Here is a 25,634-nt window from a genome sequence, read left to right as displayed (position 1 = left end):
CACGGGAATCGGTCCAGGGGTGAGAGAAGCGACCCCCGATTCCCTCCAAATTACGAGCGATTCAAATTAACCCTTCACGAGAAGCAAGATGGCGTCTCAAGGCGAGCGGGAGCCGGGGGTATTAGAAATGGATGTAGAATGTGTAGGATCCATGGTCCAGGATGGAATCCCCGAGCAGGAAATGTTGATTGTGCAGGAACACGGACTCGCCCAACTGAACCCAGGGCCCGAGGTGGGTGCGGCAGCGGCCGCGGTGTATGACACCTCCCCCCCCCTCTCCACCAAGACCCTTCCCCAACCCTTGCCGAAACGGCTCAGCTGAGTGCATCCAACATGGCCCAGCTATGCGCCATGCTGGCGGCAATGAACAAACAAATGAATGAAGTGAAAACGACGATGGATACAAATACAAATGAAATGAAAAACGAAATGAAAGGCATGAACAAACAAATGAACGAAAAGATGGATACAAATACAAATGAAGTGAAAACGACGATGGATGCGAATACACAGCAAATGAAAAAAGAAATGAAAGAGCTACGGGGTGAGACGCAGAACATGGGCCGAAGCCTGCAGGCGGGCATGAAGGCCGTGACCGGGGAGATAAAAATGGCGACTCCACGTGTGGGAGCAAACGAGCTGGGTGGGGGTGCAACGGCTGACAGGCCCGCGGTGGAGGCGGGTGAAAAAATAATTCGTGGAACGTGTTGGGCGAGGGTCGTGACGATGACCGAAAGGGAAAAATTAAATGGGGAGACCAAAACGTGTGAGACGAGACACGAGGTGACGACAACAGAAATAATAGTTGAGACAAGGGAGGTAAAGGGTGAAGAGTTGGCAGAGACACGGGAGATGGGAACGATAGAGGGAAGACTACACGATGAAGACGGGGTAAGTGACGCGCACGCACACACGGAGGTAGTGGAGGACAATGGGGTTGAGCTCGCGGAGCGTGTTGGGACCCGGTGCGAGCACCTGGATGGCCTCCTCCAGGAACGAGGGGAGGGAGTATGCCCCCTTGAGGCGAGTCACGACCAGGTGAGTTCGGTCGTGTTTTGCGAGGTTGAGGGGACGAGTGCTGTGGACGGGTGCACGGAGAGCTTGGGGGGTATAGAGGCCCCGGAGACCCTTGTGGGGACACGAATCCCCAGTATGGTTGTCCCTGTGTGTGTGGTGCAAGGCGTGAGTGCGTTCCCGTGTGTGGAAGCGACCCCGTGTGTGAGTGGTGTGGTGGCGATGGTGCCAGAGTACGTGCTTCCCAGCACGCCGTGTGTGGATGAGGCACGGTGTGTGGATGAGGCACCGCGGGTGAGTGCCCCCGCGTGTGTGGGTGAGGCACCGTGTGTGGAAGAGGCCGTGTGTGTGAGTGAAACGGCCAGTGTGGATGAGGCACCGCGGGTTAGTGCCCCCGCGTGTGTGGGTGAGGAACCGTGTGTGGATGAGGCACGGTGTGTGGATGAGGCACAGCGGTTGAGTGCCCTCGCGTGTGTGGGCGAGGCACCGCGGGTGAGTGCCCCCGCACGCGTGAGTGAACGGCCGTGTGCAAGGTCGCTGTGTGCAAGGGAGACCGTGTGTGTGAGAGAGCGGTATGTGAGGGAGATGTCGGTTGGCATGCGGGAGCACGCAGCCGCGTCTCCCGGTGTGAATGTGATGGTGTGGACTGTGTGCGTCGTAACACGCAGGTGTGCGTGGGTCGAATGGCGACGACGGCGACAGAGGAAAGAAAGCCGAGTGGCGGCTGTAGTTGTTTCGAGGACCGTGCCGGGTTCACCCAGCAGTGAGCACGCGGTTCGTGCTGTGCAACGCACGAGACCACCACGTGCTCGCTTGCGAGAGTGAAGTCCCGGTCCGGAAACGCACGCGGTGGATTTGCCGATCCCGCGGACGGACAAAGTTTAGGCAGGATTATGGATTTGGACCGGACGGGTTCTCCACGCGATCGTGTGTGTTAAGCTCCAACGGGCAAAGCACATGTGTTCGCGTGGGGAACCCCTCGAGACGTGGGGCTTGTTTTTTTTTTTATGCGCACGGTGACGTCATGGCTGCACGTGTGGTTGGAATCCGGCAGGAGGGGTATCTCTGCCGGATGGTCCCGTCCAAGGAGGGACGAGGAACACGTGCAGCTGCATGACGTCACGGGCAGGTGCAAAGTGTGCGAGCTCTGAGTTGCCGCGCAGGTGCTGCGCATGAAAAAAAAAAAAAAGCAAGCCTCACTTTCGGGTGTACAGGATTCCTGGGCAAGGGGTGAAAGACCCCCTTACCTGGGCACAGGATGGAAACTAGTTAGGGGGAAGGGTTAGCTTAGCTAGACCGACTTCATGGGGCAGGGGTAAGTCCTCATGGAGTCCGTGGAATGGATTAGTTAGAGGGATTGTAGCCAGATTTAGGATGGGAAAATGGGAAATAAAATGATTTATTTGGGAACAGTGACAGACTTGTGGATGTGTAGAGGGGACGTAGTTTAGCTACGTAGTGTTAAAAGGAACGTGCTACTAGTTTAAGGGACGACGTGGGAGCACGAGTCAGTTAGGGGATGTAGTTAGAAGAATGGCAGAGTTCAGCGGTGAGTGTGTTGAAGAGTTGTTGGTAAGTGAAGTGGAAGCATGTGCTTGTTGAGTGAGTGAGGCCAGCGGGTCTGTGTGTATGGAGTGAATGGGGAATGCATGGTGCGATGAGTGATTGGGGGGAGGAGTGACTCCCGCCCAAGGGACCCCGGGGTCAGTGTAGAGTGAGTTAGCTGGGTTAGTCAAATTGAAAAATGGAGGTCGTTTTGTTGTTGGTGGGAAAGTAGGCTCGAGACCCATTTGGAGGGGTGCAGGAGCCCTGTTGACGGGCTTGGGAGCGTGGCTGCGAAAGGTGAGTATCGCTGAGTGGGTACCCCGGGCACCAGGCTAGTCGGCCGCGGTAGGCCAAGGGCCCATGGGGGGCCGGGATAGAGTAGTGGGCACGGGTGCGCCTGCTTGGTGCGGGGGCCCGGGCGCCATTAGCCGCGTGGGCAGTGTTGTGGGCACGGGTGACCCTCGGAAAGGGGCCCGGGAGGCCGGCCTGCCACGTGTGCGTTTCAGGGGAGGTGCCATGGGGGGCACTCCCCGGTGTTAGGGAGCTGGTAGGCTCGGAGGCAGTGTAGTGCCCGGGGGTGCCATAGCGGGAGATTCGGCAGAGGGTCGTGCCTGCCAAAGGGAGCCACGTGTCCCAGCCAGGAGACCGTGTGAGGGCACGGAGAGAAAATTGGGGGGCGAGGCCCGAAATTGTGAGGACACCAACACAGGCGACGGGAATCTGGGTTTATAGAACCAATAGTTTAAGCGAGAGGCGCTTGTTGAAAGCCCCGGGGTAGTTTAACAGTTAAATGGTTAGGGTAGATTAGGAGATGTACCCCTCCGCACCATCCATCCCCTCGCTCTCGTTGTGGGCCGCTGGACCCACTTTGGGTTAAGATCGCCGAACTCTGGGGAGGCCATTCTGAGGCTTGAGTTGGGCCTTGACACAGGACGTTAGCTCTCCCTTATTCCCCTCCGGGAAGGGAACGTAGGGGTTGGGAGTAGGCTAGGTGACAGAATAGGTTAGCCGAACAAAGACGATAAAGGGGGTTAGGGGACGATTTATAGTGGGGAAGTAAAAATAAAAACAACAAAAAAATAAGTGGGGGCTAAATTGGTTTTTCACAAATTAAGGGAGTGGGTATGTACAGTGACAGGCAAAGGCGATAGGTTGGGAGGGAGACAGGAAGGTAGGTCCGAGCCCGCCTTCCAAGTGGCCAGCACCACCGCACTCCCTCCACCAACCTCCATTGAACGGCAAAGGCTGGCCAACTTCATCGGCTGGCCGTGTTTTGCTTCAAGGCGGAGGCCGGCCAACTTCATCGGCAGCTGTGTGCTGCAAGGCCTGTGCCGGCCAGTTCATCTGCGGGCTGTGTTTGCCTGCCACCTTTGCCATGCCATGCCCACTGCCCACGTTCACCAGCCCCGTTCAATTTTTGCTTTGCCCCCCCCCCCCCTGTTCATTTCCATGTGCGCCAGGATCTGAAAGCAACAGTTTGCAAGCTGCAAGAACTGCCCTGTTGGCAGCTACAACACGGGCCTGCAGTGGCGGCCCGTGCACCGTGTTTGTGTTCATGCATCCATTCGTTGTGCTCATTGCGTGTGCCACTTGAGCTGGCACGGAGACTGCGTTGTGCAGCCCATGCACCGTTGTGGTTCACTGCGTTCAGTTCGAAAGGGAAGGCCTTGGACTGCGTGTGAGCAGCCAGCCACGTTCCCTGTCACCTGCATTGTTTGAGCCAGAGACTGCATGCGGGCAGCCTGGCTCCCTGCTAACTGCTTTCTTTTTGCAGAGTCAATGATCCTGGGCCATGGTTTAGTGTAAAATTTGTAAGTTAAGGTTAAGATGTACTGTAAATATGAGTGCGCCCCCGGCATGTATGTCTTAGCGCCGGCAATTTTATTTAAGTCGTCCGTATGAGTGAGTTTGTTTAGATAGTTACGCAGCCGTCAGGTTATTTATTTTGGGGACACGAATACCATGAATGTCGCACTCAGGGATCCGGAGGTAAAGTGTACTAGGGGAAAACTACACATGATGGCACACGAAAATTTGACGACTCGGGACGAGTCTGTAAAAAGGGAAGGGGGTAGTGTTGTGGTTACCAGATTCGCAAACCACCATTCAGGTCCCTTAGGTGAGGTATCTCGGTAAGTGCATGTGTAGTTAGGCCCAAACCCGTTGTCTAGTGGGAATACATGTCATTTATACGTGCTGCGACTCTTCAGGATAGCCGTTTTTCTTTTACTATCTTTATTTTGGACCAATCGCCACCATCACAACCACAACATCAACCACCAACCACAACCACCGCTTCACCACAACCGCCACGACCTTTACCGTCACAACTCGCCACCATCGCATCACCGTCATCTCGCGCCACTCATGGGCACCGATGCTGGACTCGTGTAGGGCGCACGTTGAACAGCGTGTACAAAATCACGGATTTTCTGCTTCAAAAACGGATCCAAAACGACACACGCCCACTTTTTGCCGTCCAATCGGTGAGCGAGGGGCGAATTGGCCCCGCCCCCAGGGCGATCGATATATGCAAATTTGTGGATCAAAAAGCCTTCACGCCCACTTTTTGTCGGGCCAATGGGGAGCGAGTTGAAAGGTCAAAGGGAGGGGGTCAAAGGCGAAGTTACGGGGGGATAAAAGGACGGTGTTCGTCAGTAAAAGGGGAGTAAGAAGTCGGAACGAGGAAGAAAGGAGGAGTAAGAAGTCGGAACGAGGAAGAAGGGAGTCGTAAAGGTCGGAACGAGGCGAAGGAGAGTCGGAACGGAGGGGACGAGCTGTGGAGAGGCGGCGAGTCGGACGAAGGGTGCTCGCGTCGTGCAAGGAGCTGCGCGCCCGAGGGAGGCCGGCAGCGCGACCTGGCCGAGGTGGAGACGCTCGTCGCAGATAATAAAGATCCTCTATACCCCGAGCATCAGCAACCCCCTCCTGTTCCCCCCGCGCTGAGATAGTGCGACCAAGGGGGCCCCGTTCCCACCCCCTGCCAGGCACTGTCCACGAGGCCCGCGGGTTGCGGGGCCATCGCCGCTCCGCGTCTCATCACCAGACGGGTAGGCCCGACCAGGTCTCGGCCCCAGGCCTACCTCATTCTTGAGGGTATTTCTTTTCCTTGGTTTTGGGTATGTGTTGTCGGCGCCGTCTGTGAAGTAGAATTGTATAAGTGTTGCCGTGTGCTCGGTAGTCGGAATTAGCTCTGCACTGTGTTTTCACTTTTATGTTTGCTTTTTGTGTAAATGGAATTGTGTTTTCTTTTTTTGTGTGCATTTGGTGGAATTGTATTTGTGTGCTTTCCGTTCGTCGCGAATAAATGTGCTTTATTGTTGAACTGTCTCCCGCTTCGCTTCGTCTTTTCCCCCATTGAATCCCCATCTTGCTTCACGTAAAGGGTTGGTAGTGGGCTGAGTACGCCCGATAATTAATCGAACCGTCGAGGTCGACGATAACACCGCTCGGTTATTCTGATAGTACGGAACGGGTCGCTTAAGTGGCCCGTGTCCGAAGTCGACCTGCGGCGAGGTGCGATCGCCCGGTCTACCCTCCGCGTGGGTACTTAGGTAGTTCGAATTTGGCGAGCAACCCTATCCCACGCGGGGGCTGATTGGCTCGATCGCGGTGAGACCGAAAGGTCCACCCGTGACTGGTTCCCGGCGTTAGTCCGAGAGGGTCACGACTGGATTGTCCGTCCGGTGGGCGACGTGCCGCGATTCGAGTTACGTGGCCGTCAGCACGCCGGCGGGCGCGAAAACCGCAACAATATATATATATATATATATATATATATATATATATATATATATATATACATATATACATATATACATATATACATACATATATACATATATATATATACATACATATATATATATATATATACATATATACATATATACATATATATACATATATATATATATATATACATATATATACATATATATATATACATATATACATATATATATATATATATATATATATATACATATATATATATATTAAGATGCAGTCAAAGGAAACATACCTGATGTAAGGCAATGTCTGTTACCCAGATGTTGTCTTTCTGGTCAATGGTGAGCCCATGTGGAAGATAAAACCTGCAACAGAAATAAGGGATTGGCCCATTTCAGTGGTCCATTTTGGGCACACAACTCACGATTCCGAAATATCCCAGGTTCAATTTCCAAATTAATTGCCGATTCATTAATTTTCTCTCAAGATCCTCATAATTAATTTGCATACACTGAAGTCTCCTAATGTCCTCCTTGTCCTGCATGTGATTTGTGTACAAGCTCCTCTCTGAGTCTGAGATTACTATTAAAATGGCACAATGGGAACATCGTCAAAGAAGAAGAAAATGTCATGCATGTGACATTAAAAATGCATGCCTTCAACGTGTCCTTAAATATTCAATTGCATCTCTGCATGAAAAAAAAAGTTTGTCCAAAAAAACAGAAGCGCCAAGAACACCATCTCACCTATTTTCCCCACCTGACCAAATCTTCTGTCCCGTGTTTGGCTCCAAAGCAATAATGGGGTCGGTAGTGATCGGTTCCTGATGCAAGAAAACCTGATCATCTCCAAAGAGCCTGTGGTGGTGATAATTTATCATATACACAGCAATCAAAGGAGGGCGAGACAAATACAATGGTTGCAGCACAATTACAGTACACAACGAGTAATTGCTGCCACTCACCTCTCGTTACCCCATTCCTTATCACCACGGTGAAGGAAGTACACCAGTCCATCAGAGTCCACTGCAACGGCAGAAACCTGTCCGAAGTTTTCAACTTTTGGACGCCACCATTTTACTTGCTGCAGCTTGATACCTGCAGATGATGGGCACATAAGGCTTGAATGAACATGACACAATTGTCACGACAACCTGCTCAGAAGGTTTATCCTTTGAACTGCTGTGTAACCTGAGCTCCATATCTTTGAACACAGCTGTCTAGGAGGTACGATATTGGGTTCACCTGACCATTTAAACCAATTTGAGGTTTACTTTTGTGCTACATTTGTATTCCAGATAACATCAATTTATAATGTTTTTTAAAAAATCATTCCTCTTCAGTTTCTGACACCTAAAATCAGCAAATAAAACAGTTCGAGGAATCTGCTGCTGCTTGATTGCAAAAATTTAATCTCTTGTGCCTCTTCGAAAGTTGTTGCAAAAACCATATGCACGAAAAATAAAAGATTTTGAAACACCGTAATTAATACAGATGGGGTGCAGTATTTCTGGCAAAAAAGTAATAATACTAATAGAAAAAATACATTAACCTTGTCTTGATGATCCCCTGATGGAAGTTGCTGCATGGTGAGGTACAACCTGTATTTTCACCCCAGGTATGCAGCGCAAAGCCGGATTAAGAAATTGGTTCACTCTATTTGTCGACAGGTGTCAGTTTATGATCGAGGAACAACTTTATTTCAATTGATTTTTCCATTTTGAGCTCTGCAGAGCATGAATCGAAACTGAAGCCTGCAGTTTTGCAGTACTTTGGCTCTGAACTTGGCAAATCCCAGACAAAAATAGCATTCCCTTCCTGTAGTAATTCTCTGTAGACTACTGTAATAGTACTTGTTACCAACTGTAGTATACGAGTACTACTCTCATATACTAAAGTTCTAACTGGAGCATTCTTGCCTGGGATTGTACGCAGTCCCATCCCGAGAGCACGTGTGCACAGCGCGGTAAAGCGATTGCTTCAATCTGGATGCCTGTCTGGCAATCAAACAAAATTTTAAAATAATTCCAAACAGGAAAGTGACAGTTTCAGGGATGTCATGAAGGACACAAACAATAGGCATAACTGATTAAACGTCTTTTATAAGGTGGTGGAAAAACGGTGCATCAACTGCAGTACACTTCTGAAGAAATGGTTTGTTTTATGCAGCCTTTTAAACTTATATGATATTTCGATTAAATTATACACTTGAACACTGGAGAACACAAATCGCCCCGTTTACACGTTGTATACAGCACAAGGCTGCGGGGTAGAACCATTGGCTGAGGGTGCAGCAGTGCTGCTGATGCGATGCACTCTGCAAGTTCAGGCAGGAAATTGGAATTTGTTCATGGTGATGACACCATGGGATATTTAAAGTCCATCAACGAATTCTGGCAGACGGGATACATTAACATACATTCAAGGAACGACACACACACACACACACACACACACACACACACACACACACACACACACACACACACACACACACACACACACACACACACACACACACACACACACACACACACACACACACACACACACACACACACCACCCTGCCCTTGAAACACTATGACAGTTTATAGCTCGGTTGGGATTCAAATCCACGTCAGACAGCTTAGAGGTGAATGTGCGTACCTCGAGGCCATCCTGTCAGTCCCTTGTTTCTTCTTCTTCTTCTCCTCCTCTTCCCTTTGTAAGGAGTGAGGACCAATAGCACCAAGCTTCTGCCCTGTCTTGACGACGATACTCCTCCATAGCCCTCTGTCCTCAGCCAACTCTCTCCACTCTTCAACCACCCCGATCTTATGGATATCCCTACTCACACAATCTTCCTATCTCAAATGCGGTCCCACCTCTTTACATCCTACCTTTCTCCCTCAACCTATCCCATCTCAACTGACATTTCACCAATCTCACCACCAGGCTAATCTGGACATCATCTCCTCCCTCAGTTCATCCATCCTCCTTCTATCCACACTCCACTCCCACAATACTTCTGATCCAGTTATTCACACAAACCTGCAGCCTCTGTTGTCTCTCTGTCAGTGCCACCATCTCCATACCGCTAAGGTAGGCCAGCATTACACGACATCAGAACCTTCACTCTCAATTTTCTTGCTATCTTTCTGTCTGCCATTACTCACTCCAGCCTCCTCCATGCATTCACACCCACCCAAATCCAACTCTGCACCTCGGCCTCGGACTTACCAACCCCCGTTGGTTGTCTGTTCAGATACGCAAACCCATTTCACCGCCTGATCTCTTTCCCCTCCAACCTGATGTTCATTTATTTTCTCTGCTACACAACCCACATCACTTCGGTCTTCTCCAGACTCATCTTCAGCCAATGTTTCCCAAATGCCTCCTTCCACTCCCCCAGTACTTCCACATCGCCCATCCAATCTCCAACGTAACAGCCAGATCTTACACATTCAACATCCTCCCCAGAATACCCCACGTGAGACTCAACATCCTCCCCAGATAAACATGAGTGGGCTGAGAATGCTTCCCTGCCTCAAACTGATGTTCAGGCTGAACTCATCAGACCCCTTGTTGCTACTTCCAACAAACCTTCAGTTGAGCAGTACTTGGACAAAATATTGTTGCGAATTCGCGCTCGCCGGAGTGCGAACGGCCACGTAACTCGAATCGCGGAACGTCGCCCACCGGACGGACAATTCTGTCGTGACCCTCTCGGAACAACGCCGGGAGCTAGTCACGGTTGGGGGTTTAACCTCACCACGATCGTGCCAATTGCCCACCCGCGCAGGATAGGGTTGCTCGCCAAATTTGATCTACCTCAGTACCTGCGCGAATGGTCGACCGGGCGATCGTACCACGCCACAGGCCGACTCCGGACACGAACCGCTTAAGCGGTCCGTTCCGTGCTACAGTGATAACCGAGCGGTGTTATCGTCGGCCTTGACGGTTCCGATTAATTATCGGGATGTTGCACCCACTACGAACCCCTTACGTGATGCAAGATGGAGGGTCAATAAAAAAAGGAAAAGAGACGAAGCAGAGCGGGAACAGTTCAACAAGCAAGCATTTTATACACACACACACACACACACACACACACACACATACACACACACACACGTATACACAGCCATACAGTAAAAAATGCACATATAACAGTTAAAACAGTCATGCAACAAAAGCAAATGCAGAGCTACAACCGACTACGACCGACATATGGCAACACTTACGCAGTTCTACTTCACAGACGGTGCTAACACACACATTTATACAAAAAGCAAAGGAAGGAAAAGAAAGAAAGAAAGAAGTCGCGACTTCCCTTTTATGGCTGGTGAGTCCCTCTCCCACGACCGTCAGCGTGGTCGTGCCTGGCCCCGACCTCTCTCGCGGCCGGCGAACCCTCTCCGGCACTCCCCGTCCGGACGCGCAGGTCCACCTCACAACGGGCGCTGCCACATCTCCCGTCCATGCCTTCGTGACAGGGTCGCTCGCCAAGCCGTGGACACAGGACCTCTTCCCTCGAGAACCAGACTCTTGTACCAACTCGACCAACTGAAGACCAGACCAGACCACCAGCCAAGACGAAAAGAAGATGAAGAGGAAGAGGCGGAAGAGGAAGAGGCGGAAGAGGAAGACGCCGAAGAGGAAGAGGCGCCCGAGCGCCCCGCCCGTGTCCTTCTTTTATAGCGCGGGGCTCTGCCCTTCACCCCGCCCCGTTCTCGGCTCCACCTTCCTTCGAGAGGGTTCCCGAAAAGGGCGTTCCCTCATGCTCTCCCTCCACCCCGCCCCATGCGGGGGGCGTGGGAGGCAGTTTTTGGCTCTGGGCCAGAGAATTATTCCCCCAAAATGAGACCCCTCCCTTACATGACCTCTGACCTTTGACCTGCATCGCCCCTCCTCCACTCCAAAGCGCGGGGAAGATCAGGAGGGAGAAACCGGCGGGGAAACCCGCGCATCCTCGCAGTTCCCTCCTTGGCACCTTTGTTTGCCGTTCGAAAGCGGACGTAGTGGCGAAGATGTGGTAGCATAGATGGTGGAGGTGGTGTGGTTGTGGTGTGGTTGGCGCTGTGATGGGGATGGCGTGGCTGTTGAGATGCTGTTTGTTTGAAATAAAAGATAGAAAAAGAAAAACGACTAACTCAAAGCGTCGCAGCCCGGATGGATCACATAAAAATCTCTCTATACAACGGGTTTGGGCTAACTACACATGTAACTATGGAGATATCTCACCTGAGGGCCCCTTATGGTGTAATGCGAATTTCCACAGCCGTAACAATATTGTGCCCTCATACGGTCACACCAGGCAGACAGAACAGGGTGGCTTGGAGGCACACACGTTCACCTCCAAGCTGTTTAACGTAGGCTTGAATCCCGACAGCTATAAACTGTCAGTCTGGTGTTTCAAAAGGCAGGGTGATTTATCAATGCACGTGCCATCCCTTGGATGCACGATAAACGGACGGTCCTATCTTCCAGCATTAGTTGGTCGATGTTAAAGATCCCACGGTGTCCTTCGTGATGAGTAGGCAAGCTATCGCTGGTACCATGGCCAAATTCCAAATTCCTGCCCGAACCTGCAGAGGGCATAACATCAGCAGCACAGCCATGCCCTCAGCCAATGATGCTACCCCGCAGCCTTGTGCTGCATACAAATGAAGAAGAGGATGGTTACACCATCTTGACCAATCAAATTTTTCCGCTCATGCTCTCTGCGTTGGGGAATATCGAGAATCAGAAACAATGGCACTTCATTCACGGAAACGTGCTCTGAAGGTGTTCAATGAAATCTCTAGTTACGTGATGGAATGGTGCGAGAATCACCGTGCACCTTGCTGATATTAACTGCAAAGGCCAAGTGATGGAGGACACACAGATCAACAACAGCAACAACAACAACAATGCTGTGACATTTGGGATTGAAGTATCAAAGAATGGCAAATGCTTTAAAAGTCTACTTTTGACTGGGCCAAATGGAATAAATCTGGGATCCCGCAAGTCAAGGTCAAGGGCGCTTCCAGGTTGCAAATCCGGTTGAGTCCATCCATTCGTCACATGATCGGTTTCTTTCAGAATAAGGTTCACCTGTCTGGCTCAATAAAATTGCTTTAATGCCTATTCTTTTTACTCTCATGTCCGAAAAGTTTTCTGCACAACAAAAACTTAAACCAATTTCGATAATTTCTGTATTCATGAGACATCTTATATTTTTTTTGCACGACACAAGGGGATTTCACATTTATCCTTGCTCAGAGTCAAATATTAATCAACGAAAAACAGAGCTGTTGAGTTTATAAACCCATTTGCTCCTCAAACATCACTAAATCTCTTCCAAAAGTTTGTTGCTTCTTTCTTGAAACTCCTTCCTCACCCCAAGTTGGATGAGAGATGAGTGTTATTTTGCCCTTTCTCTTGTTTTTTTTTTTCTCCGAAAATTATTTGACCATTAACGCACAATTTATGTTCCGACACCGTTAGCAGTATCGGAACATAAATCCTTGAAATACATGCAAGACAAACATTTTAATTATCGTCGTGAGGATAAATTTCCCCATTGTGGCAGTTGTGATGTATGGTGTAATGTTATAGCCCTTTGAAATCGCATCAGAATGTTAATTATGTCAAACTCCAGTACAATGTTACATCACACCCAAACTTATGCTGTGGGTATGGTTTTGTTCATCAACATATTCTTAGACAATGAGTAACATTGCGATTGGATATCATGTGTGAACTTTTGAGTGAAACTTCAGCTAAAACTAGGGAACTATAGACTTGTTCGGTTGACTTCAAGTGTAAGGAAGGTAATGGAGATGTTAACTGAGGAACGGATGGGGAACCAATTGAACAATTTTAAACTAATTAAAAGTAGTCAGCTCGGATTTACTAAGGGATGGTCACGTTTAACAAATTTATTGAAGTTCAATGAGGCAGTTTCTGACGGGGTGAATGAGGCAGGGTCTTCTTCTTGCTTGCTTATGGCAACTTGGCTGCCAGGTAGCTATCATTTTGTTGAGGCACGGCTGTGCCGCTGATACTGTTCCCCTCTACCAATACACTGGTACTCATTTTGCTGATCTCAGGAGGATGACAGGCTGAATCAACCCCTCCTGGTGTTCATTCAGCGGCCAACGGGACTCAAACTCAGGACCCTAAGATCCCAAGCCAGCCACCTGAGCCGCCGCTAAGCCAACACCAGGCTTTACAACGAGGCAGGGTGATTCATCATTAGTGGCTGTGGTATATTCCGACTGGGTGAACGAGGCAGGGTGGTTCAATTAACAAAGTGGCTGTAGTTTATCTCGACTTTCAAAAAGCAGTTGTTAAGGAACCACATAGAATGCTGTTGGGTAAGATGCAGGCTTGTGGAGTAGTTGGTAGAATCGCCACATGGATTGGAAATTGGCTTCGAGAAAGGAAGCAGAAAGTGGCTGTGAACATGAGGATATCAGGCTCGGAGGATGCAAGTAGTGGTGTACCCCATTGATCAATTTAAAGACCGTTATTAGTCCCCTCCCGGTTTCGCCAGGGGGCATTATAGGCCAAACAGATAAAAAGTGAGAAAAAGGTTACAATTTAATCAGTGAAACTCCCTCATTAAAGGCAATTCCCTTAAGCCAACAGTAAAAAGAGTGGAAACTTGAGGCCAACATTGTCAGGTCAGGTATGGGAGCATGTGCCAGAACAGCGCGTCGCTGCGTCCACTTTCCGCCGGTACTCCAGGGGCCTCCGTCTGGCCATCCCCCAGGCAGATGCCAGGCCCATCCCCATCTCCTTGAGATGATGGTCAACCTGCTGCAACCACGAGGCACGTGGTCGGCCCACTGGCCTCCTCCACTCATGAGACTCCCTCGCTGAGAGAATCTGGTGAGCAGGATCAGCGTCAGGAAAACGAGCCACACGTCCATACAGCCGCAACTGACGCTCACGGACTATGCAGGTAACAAATCTCATCCGAGTCTCTCTCAGCAACCGCTCGTTGGACACAAAATCCGACCAGCGATAGCCAAGGATTCTCCGAAGAGACCTGGTACCAAAGGAATTAAGTCTCCGTCTCAGATCCTTGGTCAAAGTCCAAGTCTCGCATCCATAGAGCAAGACTGGAAGTACCAAGGACCTGAAGACTCGGACTTTCGTCCTGCCGCACAGGTACCGGCAGCGCCACACCCCCATGATCCAGTGAATCCATGACTCCCCAGGCCCGACTCAGATGTCTATTGACCTCTCACTCGCAGCCAGCAGAGACATGAATATCACTGCCAAGGTAAGTGAATCTCTCCACGACCTCAACATCCTCACCACAAACAGACACAGACAGGACAGCAGCATCCAAGATGTCACCGAAAGCCTGGATCTTAGTTTTGACCCAAGAAACCCGTAATCCCAGCGGCTCCGACTCCTCATTCAGCACCTCAAGGGCCCCCAAAAGGATGTCTAAAGTCTCCGCAAAGATGACTGCATCATCAGCAAAAATCAAGGTCCGAGATCTTGACATTCCCAAACGATGCACCGCAACCTGATCTCTCCGACATCCTCCCTAAAATCCAGTCCATACAAGTGCTGAAAAGTGTGGGGGCCAGTACACATCCCTGACGAACTCCAGTAACAACTGGAAATAAGTCAGAGATGGCACCACCACACTTCACAGCACTCTAAGTACCAGAGTCGAGTTCAGACGATCAACATTGTGATAAAGAAGAAATGAAAAAGAAAAATTTGAAAAGATACTACAAGGAAGTTTTGACACAGAAAGACAGTCGAATCAATCACTAGTGTGTCACACCCACTAACCTGGCACACAGCTGCTTCTTCGATGCAAACAATACATGCCAACCAGATAATTTGGCCTAAATACTGGTTCGGAGTGGTCATACACAATTCTTGAATGGAACATAAGCTATTTAAATGCGGATGGATTTACGTCTCCATCCAAAGAACGGCGTAGATTTTACATTTGCATCCAAAGAACGGCGTAGATTTTACATTTCCATTCAAAGAACGGTGTAGATTTTACGTCTCCATCCAAAGAACGGCATATATTTTACATTTCCATCCAAAGAACGGCGTAGATTTTACATTTCCATCCAAAGAACGGCGTAGATTTTACGTCCCCATCCAAAGAATGGCGTAGATGTGGCGCTTGTTGTTGCCACTGTAACATAACAGTAATTTAGATAAGTGTGATTTTATCAGGAATCAAATAAAGGAGTAAATTAACTGTCTTCTCATGGAATGTCACATATTGAGAACTGCAAAATTCAGCCCTATTACAGTAATATTTCTGAGTCATGCAGAAATTTGCAATGCCGGCATTGCAAAAAAACGAAACTTTGTAGGCAAAATTTACAAAGCATTAAAATTATGCTTACGACATCTACATTTACTTCCAATTACTCCTTTTACTGCGTTTGGCCGAGTCAAGAGTAAACTATTCTCAAAGCATTTGCCAGGCTGTTTGATATCACGGCATTCTGGGGTGCAGCGATTCCAGCCCAACTATCATGGGAATGGTGCTGTCTTCATTTCTTCCATTCACCACAGGATTGTTGTTGCTTGCTCTATAGCCCTCTTGTCCTATGAAATCCCACACTGCACCATCACATATGTTTGAAAGGTGTATCAGCTTGTTAAACTTATCAATCATGGGATAAACTATAGAGTTCACAGAACACTCTACGCTGCATAGTATTGAGAAAAAAAAGGGAATAGAAAGGGTCTTTTAAACTCTTGCTTATTGCGTCTCCAAGCACGATCTAAATTTCCTACAAGCCACCATTTTGGCTGAATCTCGAGATTCCCCAACGCTGAGAGAGAGCGAGCGGAAAATTTGATTGGTTGAGTTGACATAAAATGGCGTAATATTTTGTCCAAGTACTGCAAAGCTGAAGATTTTTGACAGTGCCGCGGCAATTTGTGTTCTACAATATTCAAAAATATAATTCAATTGAAATAAAATACAAGTTTTAAAGGTTGGAGAAAACAAAACGTTTTTTTCGGAAGTTTACCGCCATTGATGCAGCATCTTTTACACCACCTCATATAACATGTTAAATTCATTATTGATGCCTGTTTGTGTCCTTTTTGACACCCCTAAAAATAGTAAGTTTCCGGTTTGGAATGATTTTCAATTTTGTTTGACTGCCAGACAGACAAACAGACTAAATCGATTACCTCACTCCTCCCTAAGCATGCACGATCGGGACGAGATTCCATGGAATTTGCCAAATTCAGAGCCAATGTACTTCTTCTGCAAGTCACAATATTGTGACGAAACTGCAGGTTCGTGCTCTGATTCATGTTCTACAGTGTTCAAAATATATAATTAAATCGTAATAAAGTAGTTCCTTAATCATAAACTAACGTCTGAAGACAGAGAGACAGACAAAGTGAACCAACTGCTAAACCCCACTTGTCACTTCACGTGCACAGGGTAATTAACATGTCAAGACACATGGCATATTACCAAAGTGACCTCCAAACCACTCAGTAACAGCCAAGACATTAATTTATGATGCGAGTAACCAGTTTTCTCAATTGTTACTGCAGAACTGGAGGTAGCTAATTTATACAGTCCCAAACAAATAAGCTTCATGACTGGTGAAAATTAAGTGATCATGCAAATCAAGTGTTTAAATTACATTTCAACAAATCCTGTTTGAATAAAAAGAAAATCGAACCTTAAGATCCAAAGATAATTGTTTAGTTATCAAGATGATATGTCGTAGGTGTAATTGCATTTCAAAAACATTACTTTGTTGGAATTTATTATTCAGTCTCATCTTTGATCAACATTACAATTGGAATGGAAAAAAACAATAATTGTCTCATTTATAGCCCCAGCCATGACTTAATAAACGAGTCGGTTGAGTTGCAAAATGTAGTAGCAGTCTCTTCACGGATGCCTGGATTAATGCCAAATCTGGTTGCCATCACACCCGAAAGCCGACTCAAAAGTTTACCAAAACAAAAAAAAAAAAGTTTACTTTTGACTCGGCCAAACGCAGTACAAGGAGTAGTTGGAAATTCCCGATTATCGTCACAAATCAGTGCCAGTGAATATCCAAGAATGACAAATTGGAAAATACTGCATGATATAAGCTATGTATTCTGTTTCAAAACGACTCTGCATGTAATTAAACCAAATATTGTATTTTTATTGCATTATAGAACCATACATTTGCACAAGTCACGATGAAGCCTCAATTGACGACAGAAGAGAAGCACTATCCTTTCTTTTTGTGAATTTCCATGTCAATATCCATTTCCTCCAACCTCATTCTGATGAATACCCATAATTAACACAACACCCTTGTATTTATTTTCCTCTCGATTAACTATCCAGTTTTTCACTATTTTCACGATGTACTTATTTATGAAAGGCGTCATATCTGCAAGAAATAAAGCTGCACTCGATAAACTCTGTGAGGCCAAAAAATATCAACAAGGAAAAATGTTTTTACAAAGTCTATTCATGAAGCATGCGTAAAATAAAGAAAGACATTTCTACACCTGACATCTATATATTAGTGGAGAGACTGAGCTGAAAAGCAGAAATGATTTCAAATATTTAGGAGAAAACAGAACAGACAATGGAACATCCAACAACTAGAGAGTTCATCGAACACATTACCTAGCACAGTGTTCAAGTTCATGCTAAAATTTAAATAAAATTATTTTAAAGATGATTTAAAAAATATAATTCTGGAAGTCGAGCGCTATTGAAGCAATCTAATACACCACCCTTATTTAACATGTCCAAGTACTGCTAAGCGGAGCGGTTTTGAAAAAGTGTAAAGAAGCTAAAGATTGTAAAAGTCATATAAATAAGTGAAATCCGGAATTTACCGCCGTTTTACAGCCGTTGCCACAGTGTCGATTACACCACACCAAGCTAACATGTTACGCTAGTTATTCGTGCCTGTTGTTTGCATCCTTTATGACGTCCATAAAAACAGTACGTTTCCTGTTTGGAATGATTATCAATTTTATTTGACTGCCAGACAAGTACGTTAAAATTGCAGGTTTGTTTTCCGATTGGTGTTCAAAATATAACATTCAATTGAAATCAAATTGTTCCTTGATCATAAACTGCTGTATGCAGACAGACAGACGAACAGACGGACCTAAACCAATTGCTCAACCACACCTTTCACTTTGCATGTGTGGGGTAATGAAGTAATTACCAGACAAGCCATCACCACTGGAAAATTGTGAAAAGGAAAAAGTATTTGGGCCAAGAGAAATATATCACTCAAAATCGAAATTCCACTGCTCAGAGCCATAGGTATCTCAGCAGCATAAATTGACATCAAGCCTGGATACTCAGCTGAGATGAGGGGAAAAAAAATACACAAAACGAGCTCTTGATCGGTGACCGGCCTTTGTCTAAAGTTAGATTATATGGCAGAGCCGGAACGGCTCAAAAAAAGAAACAGGATGGGGGCAGTGTTACGTTCACGGGGGGGGGGGGGGGGTGGGGGTATTGCATTGGTTTTGCAGAGGTTGCTGTGGTTCTCAAGATAGGTTTCTTTCTTCCTTTGTTTTAGATCCTTCTGCTGCAGGACCTTCCTTCCCCTTATCTTTCTACTTTCTTTTTGAGGCCTCCACATTATCTCATGCGGTAGTACTGTGTGTATTTTCAAGAAAAGAAAATAGAGTAAAAAACACAGAAGTGGTGAAGAAGAAGAAGTGAGAGCTGTCACAGCAGGCGTAAAGGCTGGTGAGAGGGGGAGAGAAAAAGGCGGGAATGAATGCAGGATGCACGGTCTGGCGTTTGACGAGAGAGCTGGCCTGCAAGACCTCGTTGAGGATTGGAATGATCCCTCCGAGGGCCGCCTGTTGGAGGCACCGTCTTTGTTGAAGACATTGAGGCAGAGGAGAGCCACACTGGTGCACGTTGTTTGGAGGGGGAGCAGAAGCATTTCCTCTTCCTGAGTGTCACCTGAACCGACCTGAAGCAATGTGTGGCTTCAACGTTTTGCAGGAATTGCTCCGGTTTGTTCGTTGGCAAAGTTCGAGAACCCTTCCAGAGGGAGGGAAGGGTAGTGGTGAAGTGTCAGCCTTGTGGCCTGTGGCTGGGGTGAGGCCCTTGGAACGTCAACTCAAATAGGCCTTAATTCTTCTTCCCCCCCCCCCCCCACTTTTCTCCTTTACCAAATATTTTCTTGAAATCCTGGCAAATATTATTTTGTTATTTTGCTTCCTGTCCCCCCCCACCCTCCCTTGGGATTAGCTAGGGCCACCTGGTGGGCCGTGGAATTGTCTGTCTTGGTGCCTGTCTGTCCTTTATTTTCTTAATTATTATCACTGCATATATTTTATTATATCCTTTTCATTTTTTGTAACATGGCTTATTCATTGCTTTGTGGTATACCCTGTGTTTCTTTATTCTGAGTAAAACATTTGCATTTGTTCCTCTTGTTTTGAATTTTGCATTGCATTATTGGATTTTCATACGATACTGTGTGTTGAAGAGTGGGGTGTGTTAATTGGCATCAGCATTAGGATGTTAATGTTGCTCGGTCACATCTGACTGCTGATACAGCGCGATCGCACACGGGGTATGTATTGGTCTCTCAAGCACGTCGATTAAGACCTCCGGAACAATAGACAGTACCCCGAGTCCTCTACCCGAGGGCTAGATCGTAACATGGCACTCAGACAAGGTTCTGATACTTGCATACGTCGATGAAATGAGCTTCAACGTGAAATTAAATTTGCAAGGATTAACTTTTTGTAATCGTGAGATTGACCATTGAAGCAATCAACCAGCGAAGTGGCATCAACAAATTTGAAATATAACTGGACTGCATTAGCGAACTGGACGCTTCCCCGATACCGACAAGGCAATGATTGAAATTGCAATTGAACTTAATTTCTATGTTGCACAAATTTGTTCCACTCTTCCTCCCTTAAACTTGTCTTTATTGACACCCTATCTGCCAGTAATATCACCTCCCCCACTTATGTAGCACCATCAGGTTAATGAAAATCTACTTCGTTTGAACATATCCAAAGCTGTGACTCCTTCACTTAACCTTGAGACTTCTGAAGGAACGTGCCTTTTAATTTTCTGAGCCTTTAACTGAACTTTAAAAATGTATGCCATGCATCTTCTGGATGCTTCCCCAGAAAAAATACATTTTTTTTTGCCCGGCTCCTAAAACCACCACAGTCACGAAATATGATCAGCTTCACCAATATATATTACACATGTGCTTGATCGTGTCTCTGAGGGCTTTTTGGTTGACTGGGTGGTGAAGGATATTACAGATGTGATTGATCCCCAACAATTTTGTAATCTGAAAGGATGTTCCATGAATCACTATTTCGTAAGGATGTTAGATTGTCAGTCAACACAAGGACCTTGATAAACCGAGCTACTATGCAAATTTCTGTGATGTCGAATTTTTGTAATGCATTTGATCATATTAACTCCATTTGAAAAGATGATTCAACTTGGAGTGAACCACGCAATTCTGCCCATGGTTTGTAGCTTCCCGCCACAGCGATCTCAGACCGTTTGGGACAATGGAGCCACTTCCGACTCACTTCAACTCCACTGTGGAGCACCGCAGGCCAACACTTGGGCTGATAATCTTCCTCATAATGGTCAATGACGCCGCTACTGCATGCATACAACGATAGAAATACGTCAATGACCTCAGTGGCGTCAAAATATTGCAAAGAACCGAGACGTTTTTCATGCAGTCACATGTTGACTTACTCGGTGAAGGATGTAATGACAATGACATGATGGTTAAGCCTAGAGAAATGTGTATCTTTTTTTGCAAACCAGTGCCTCTTGAACGAGTGATCAATGGTGTTTCCTTGGTAACTGTTACATTTATGAAGCTCATTGGTGTCACTTTTCAAGACAATCTGAAGTGGAATTCACATGTTGAGCACATGCTTAGTAATACTTCAAGACATTTTACATCTTGTGTAAGCTCAAGAAGAATGGTGTGAAAATTGGAGATTTAGTAATAATCGAAATGATGTACATTCATCCCATCTTAGAATTTGCAGCACCCCCATGGAGTTCAGATCTCACGACATGACAAGTAGCTGATAATGAGCAAGTCCAAAAAAGAGCTTTGCCAATGATAACCTTCCCAAATCATCTTGCCAATCCTTACGTTTCCCATGCTTTTATTATTGCTTCCTTTGCTGATCGTAGCATTAAACTCATCACGCACTTTGCTAAATCTGTACTCATTTCCAATAGTCATTCCTCAAATTCGATAATTGGTTTCGAGATGTAGTTTGAGAAACTCGAAACAAATTGATATACCGCAAACACGAACATCAAGATACAAACAATCCTCCATTCCATTCCTAGTCCACTTGATGAATATTAATATTCAAGTTATTTAAACTTTTTTTTTTTAATATCATTTTACTCATTGTTCATTTTTAATTTTGTTTGCTTTATCTTTTGTACTTTTAATTATCAGCTCTCTACGTTTTTCGATTTACATTTTATTGTTGATGTGCTCAATTTGTTTTCCTTTTTATAAATATGCTCATGATTTTTCAATTAACTATGAATTTAGTTGTGTGAAACTTTTTGAAATGCAGAGTTCTCACAGTTTTAATTTTTGATGTTAATTGAAATTTATGTATTTGTTTTTTTAAACCAAATATCCTTAGTTTTTTTGGACTTTTTCTTGGTGTTTGATAAGAAAACCGAAATTATTACAGAACCTCTGTGGTTGTATTCTAATTTAACTGAGCAAAATTGAAATTAAAGTAATGATTGAAACCAAAATTAGTTTATGCATTTGTTTTACGGGTATTATATATAGTATTCAGATTTCAGGCCTTCTCACCCCAAGTCAAAATAGCATAATACAGAGGGGAAGTGTAATAGATGAGAGAAAAGTCTCTATGATGCATCTTCAAAGGCAGTTCTTCACTCACATACAGCTCTGGAAAAAAATTAAGAGACCACTGCAAAATTATCAGTTTTTCTAGTTTTACTATTTATAGGTATGTGTTTGAGTAAAATGAACATTTTTGTTTTATTCTATAAACTACTGACAACATTTTCCTCAAATTCCGAATAAAAATAGTCATTTATTTGCAGAAAATGACAACTGGTCAAAATAACAACAAAGATTCAGTGTTTTCAGACCTCAAATAATACAAACCAAACAAGTTCATATTCATTTTTAAAGAACACAAAAGTAATGTTTTAACTCAGCAAGAGTTCAGAAATCAATATTTTGTGGAATAACCCTGATTTTCAATCACAGCTTTCATGCATCTTGGCATGCTCTCCACCAGTCTTTCACGTTGCTGTTGGGTGACTTTATGCCACTCCTGGCGCAAAAATTCAAGCAGCTCGGCTTTGTTTGATGGCTTGTGACCATCCCACTTCCTCTTGATCACATTCCAGAGGTTTTCAATGGGGTTCAGGTCTGGAGATTGGGCTGGCCATGACAGGGTCTTGATCTGATGGTCCTCCATCCACACCTTGATTGACCTGGCTCTGTGGCATGGAGCATTGTTCTGCTGGAAAAACCAATCCTCAGAATTGGGGAACATTGTCAGAGTAGAAGGAAGCAAGTGCTCTTCCAGGACAACCTTGTACGTGGCTTGATTCATGAGTCCTTCACAAAGACAAATCTGCCCGATTCCAGCCTTGATGAAGCACCCCCAGATCATCATCGATCCTCCACCAAATTTCACAGTGGGTGCGAGACACTGTGGCTTGTAGGCCTCTCCAGGTCTCCATCTTACCATTAGATGACCAGATGTTGGGCAAAGCTGAAAATTGAACTCATCAGAGAAGATGACCTCACTCCAGTCATCAACGGTCCAATCCTTATGGTCTTTTGCAAACCTCAGCCTGGCTCTTCTTTGCTTCTTGTTGATGAAGGGCTTCTTTCTCGCTTTGCACGACTTCAGCCCTACCCCTAGTAGCCCACTTCGAACCGACCTCGCCGTGCACTTCACCCCAGCTACCGTTTGCCATTCTTTTGGTAGGGCACTAGATGTCATCCTATGGTAGCTGAGTGACATTCGAATGAGTTGGCGGTCATCCTGGTCAGTGGAAAGTCATTTTCGCCCTCTGCCACTCTGTTGCTTTGTTGTCCCCACTGCCTGCTGCTTGACCTTGTTCTTATAAACCACCGTCTTTGAAATTTTAAGGATGGAAGCAACATGACGCTCACTGTATCCCTCTGCCAGTAAAGCCAGAATTGAACCCATCTTTTCCTCACTCAAAACTTTTCTTTTCAACTCTTTTGGCATGGTCAATAGTTATTTTTTTGATTCCAATTACTTCTGAGGTCCTACTAGTACTGTTTTTGCCATCCAGCTGGTCCTATTGCAAGAGGATAGTGATGACCACAGCAGTGGTTTTTATACTTTTCCTTGTTAAATAAGATTCGGTTCAGGTGATCACCTAATCAGTACCTCACTAAGTAGAATGAGGTGTGCCTGTGTTGGAATTCAACAGACACTGGAATGTAATGGCTCTGGCCATACATGTAGCGATACTGATTTAAAAATTTTTTGGAGTGGTCTCTTTTTTTTTTTTTTTCCAGAGCTGTATATGGCATTGGTTACCAACAGAATAAATAAAAATTCCCTCAGAAATGATTAAATCGACATTCATCATGTCTTTGAAAACAAAAGTCCAGATCAAATTTCAACCACCCTGGCAAAATGAAAATAAACTTCATACTTTTTTTTTTCCTTTTGACTTATTTTTCTCTCTTCTGTATTAAAGTAGCCAACTTTACTGAGTAGATTAATTTTTCTCATATAAACTCAGTGAATTTGGCTACTTCCAGAAGAGGGAAAAAGAAGTGCAAGATCATAGAAACACCCACTTTGGTTGAGGTGCTAATGAATCTACTCAATTATTCTGGGGTTGACTCAAATGATTAATGAAGTAATCCTTTGAGCTTCGTGGCACCATCATCCAAAGAAAAACAAAAAAAAAACTTCAGGAACACCAAACTGTGTAGTTTGACTGGTATGCAAAACATTACAATATTCACTCCAGTAGCATTAACTCACCATCATCCTCTTTGGCATCAGCAGAAGGCTGGGACATTGGATTAAAATGGTGATGGTTGGTTGATCCCTCGGGCATGGCAGCATGATGATGCATATGGTAGTGTAGCATGGTGGGATCAGTAGCCACTGGAATGTTAGCTTCAGCTGGGATCATGCGGAAAAGGGTTTCATCACCCGGCTGATAACAATCCAGGAAGTTGATACCATTACGGGTTTCTGTGTAGTACATGATGTAGAAGTTGCACATTTCATCGCTGGATGTGGGTCTGAAAGAAAATGGCAGTTAAAAAATTAAATAAATAAATAAAAAGGGGCCAAACATCTCATCTGTAATTAGGAAGTACAGTCCATTGCTGTCACAAATCATTTGCACACAGTATCACTGATAAAGTAACAAAGATATTCTCTTGAGCTAAAAGTCTTCAGACTAAATAAAAGAATTTCAATTCGAGGAGATATAGGCCATTACCAACTTATTTTTATTTTATCTCAATAAATGCAAAGGAAGTATAGGCAATATGTATTCACGACAAGGGAAAGCTTCCTGTTAAAGCAGCAGCATCACACTCCATTGCATTTCCTTGGGGAAATACGAGGGTTTTAACATCCATTGGAAAAAGCACAAATATTTGAAACATTTTCAAGAAATGCTGTAACATCAGTACTGGAAGTGTTGATTGACCGATCAGTGACATCTAATTATCACGTGTGCAAAAAATGGCAGATACTTTTGATCTACCTCTTCCCTCTATACCTTAACAAAATGAAAGCAGTTCTATCTGTTTGCAATAAAATTTGAAAGACATTTCCTGTACATTATGCAAAAATTTTTCAACCTGACTTAAATGTTCTCCCTCAGCAAGTAACTTTGGGAAAAGAGGGGGGATGTTTATTTGTGCAGCAATAACATTAAAAAGTGTCAATAAAAATAAAGATCAGTAAATCGTTTTATTCTGGTAGCTGAAGGGATCTTTGGGGGCCTGGAGCATGAGGTTGCAACAAGGACTTGATATCATTGCAATAAAAAAATTCTGCAAGCCATCTCACTCTGATTCAATACAGCTGTGGTTAAACACCGTCAAAATGATGCCCATTTACACCAACATGGTTGTTATGACTACATCTTATAGCTCATCGAAGAACCTTTTATTCCCAGAAGTGAATTCAAGAAGCTACTTTGCTCAAGACTATAGAAACTGTATCAAATATTTTTTTTTTTTTACAGAAATATATTTCGATCAAAGGATTATTTTCTCTGTAGTGTCTTTACCTCAGCCACCGAAGGTGGACGGAGGTTATGTTTTCACCACGATCTGTTTATT

The 25,634-nt window shown here is 45.4% G+C and overlaps 1 protein-coding gene across 1 annotated transcript in view; it reads right to left on the bottom strand.

The window, feature by feature from the left end:
* PAM (peptidylglycine alpha-amidating monooxygenase) overlaps positions 1 to 25,634 on the bottom strand; it is a 75,837-nt gene that overhangs the window by 26,781 nt on the left and 23,422 nt on the right. The window contains exons 9-12 of the mRNA XM_085875481.1: positions 24,313 to 24,578; positions 7,256 to 7,388; positions 7,038 to 7,148; positions 6,584 to 6,656 (exon numbers count right to left, since the gene is read on the bottom strand). Coding sequence (XP_085731607.1) covers positions 6,584 to 6,656; positions 7,038 to 7,148; positions 7,256 to 7,388; positions 24,313 to 24,578 — 583 coding nt within the window. The remainder of the gene's footprint in view (positions 1 to 6,583; positions 6,657 to 7,037; positions 7,149 to 7,255; positions 7,389 to 24,312; positions 24,579 to 25,634) is intronic.

The sequence above is a fragment of the Eptatretus burgeri genome, chromosome 3, assembly GCF_056783735.1.
Source record: "Eptatretus burgeri isolate ZD-2024b chromosome 3, Ebu_testis_v1, whole genome shotgun sequence".
Taxonomy (NCBI): Eukaryota; Metazoa; Chordata; class Myxini; order Myxiniformes; family Myxinidae; genus Eptatretus; species Eptatretus burgeri.
Note: the sequence above shows the minus strand (reverse complement) of the source record. Positions and strands in the feature narration are given on the sequence as shown.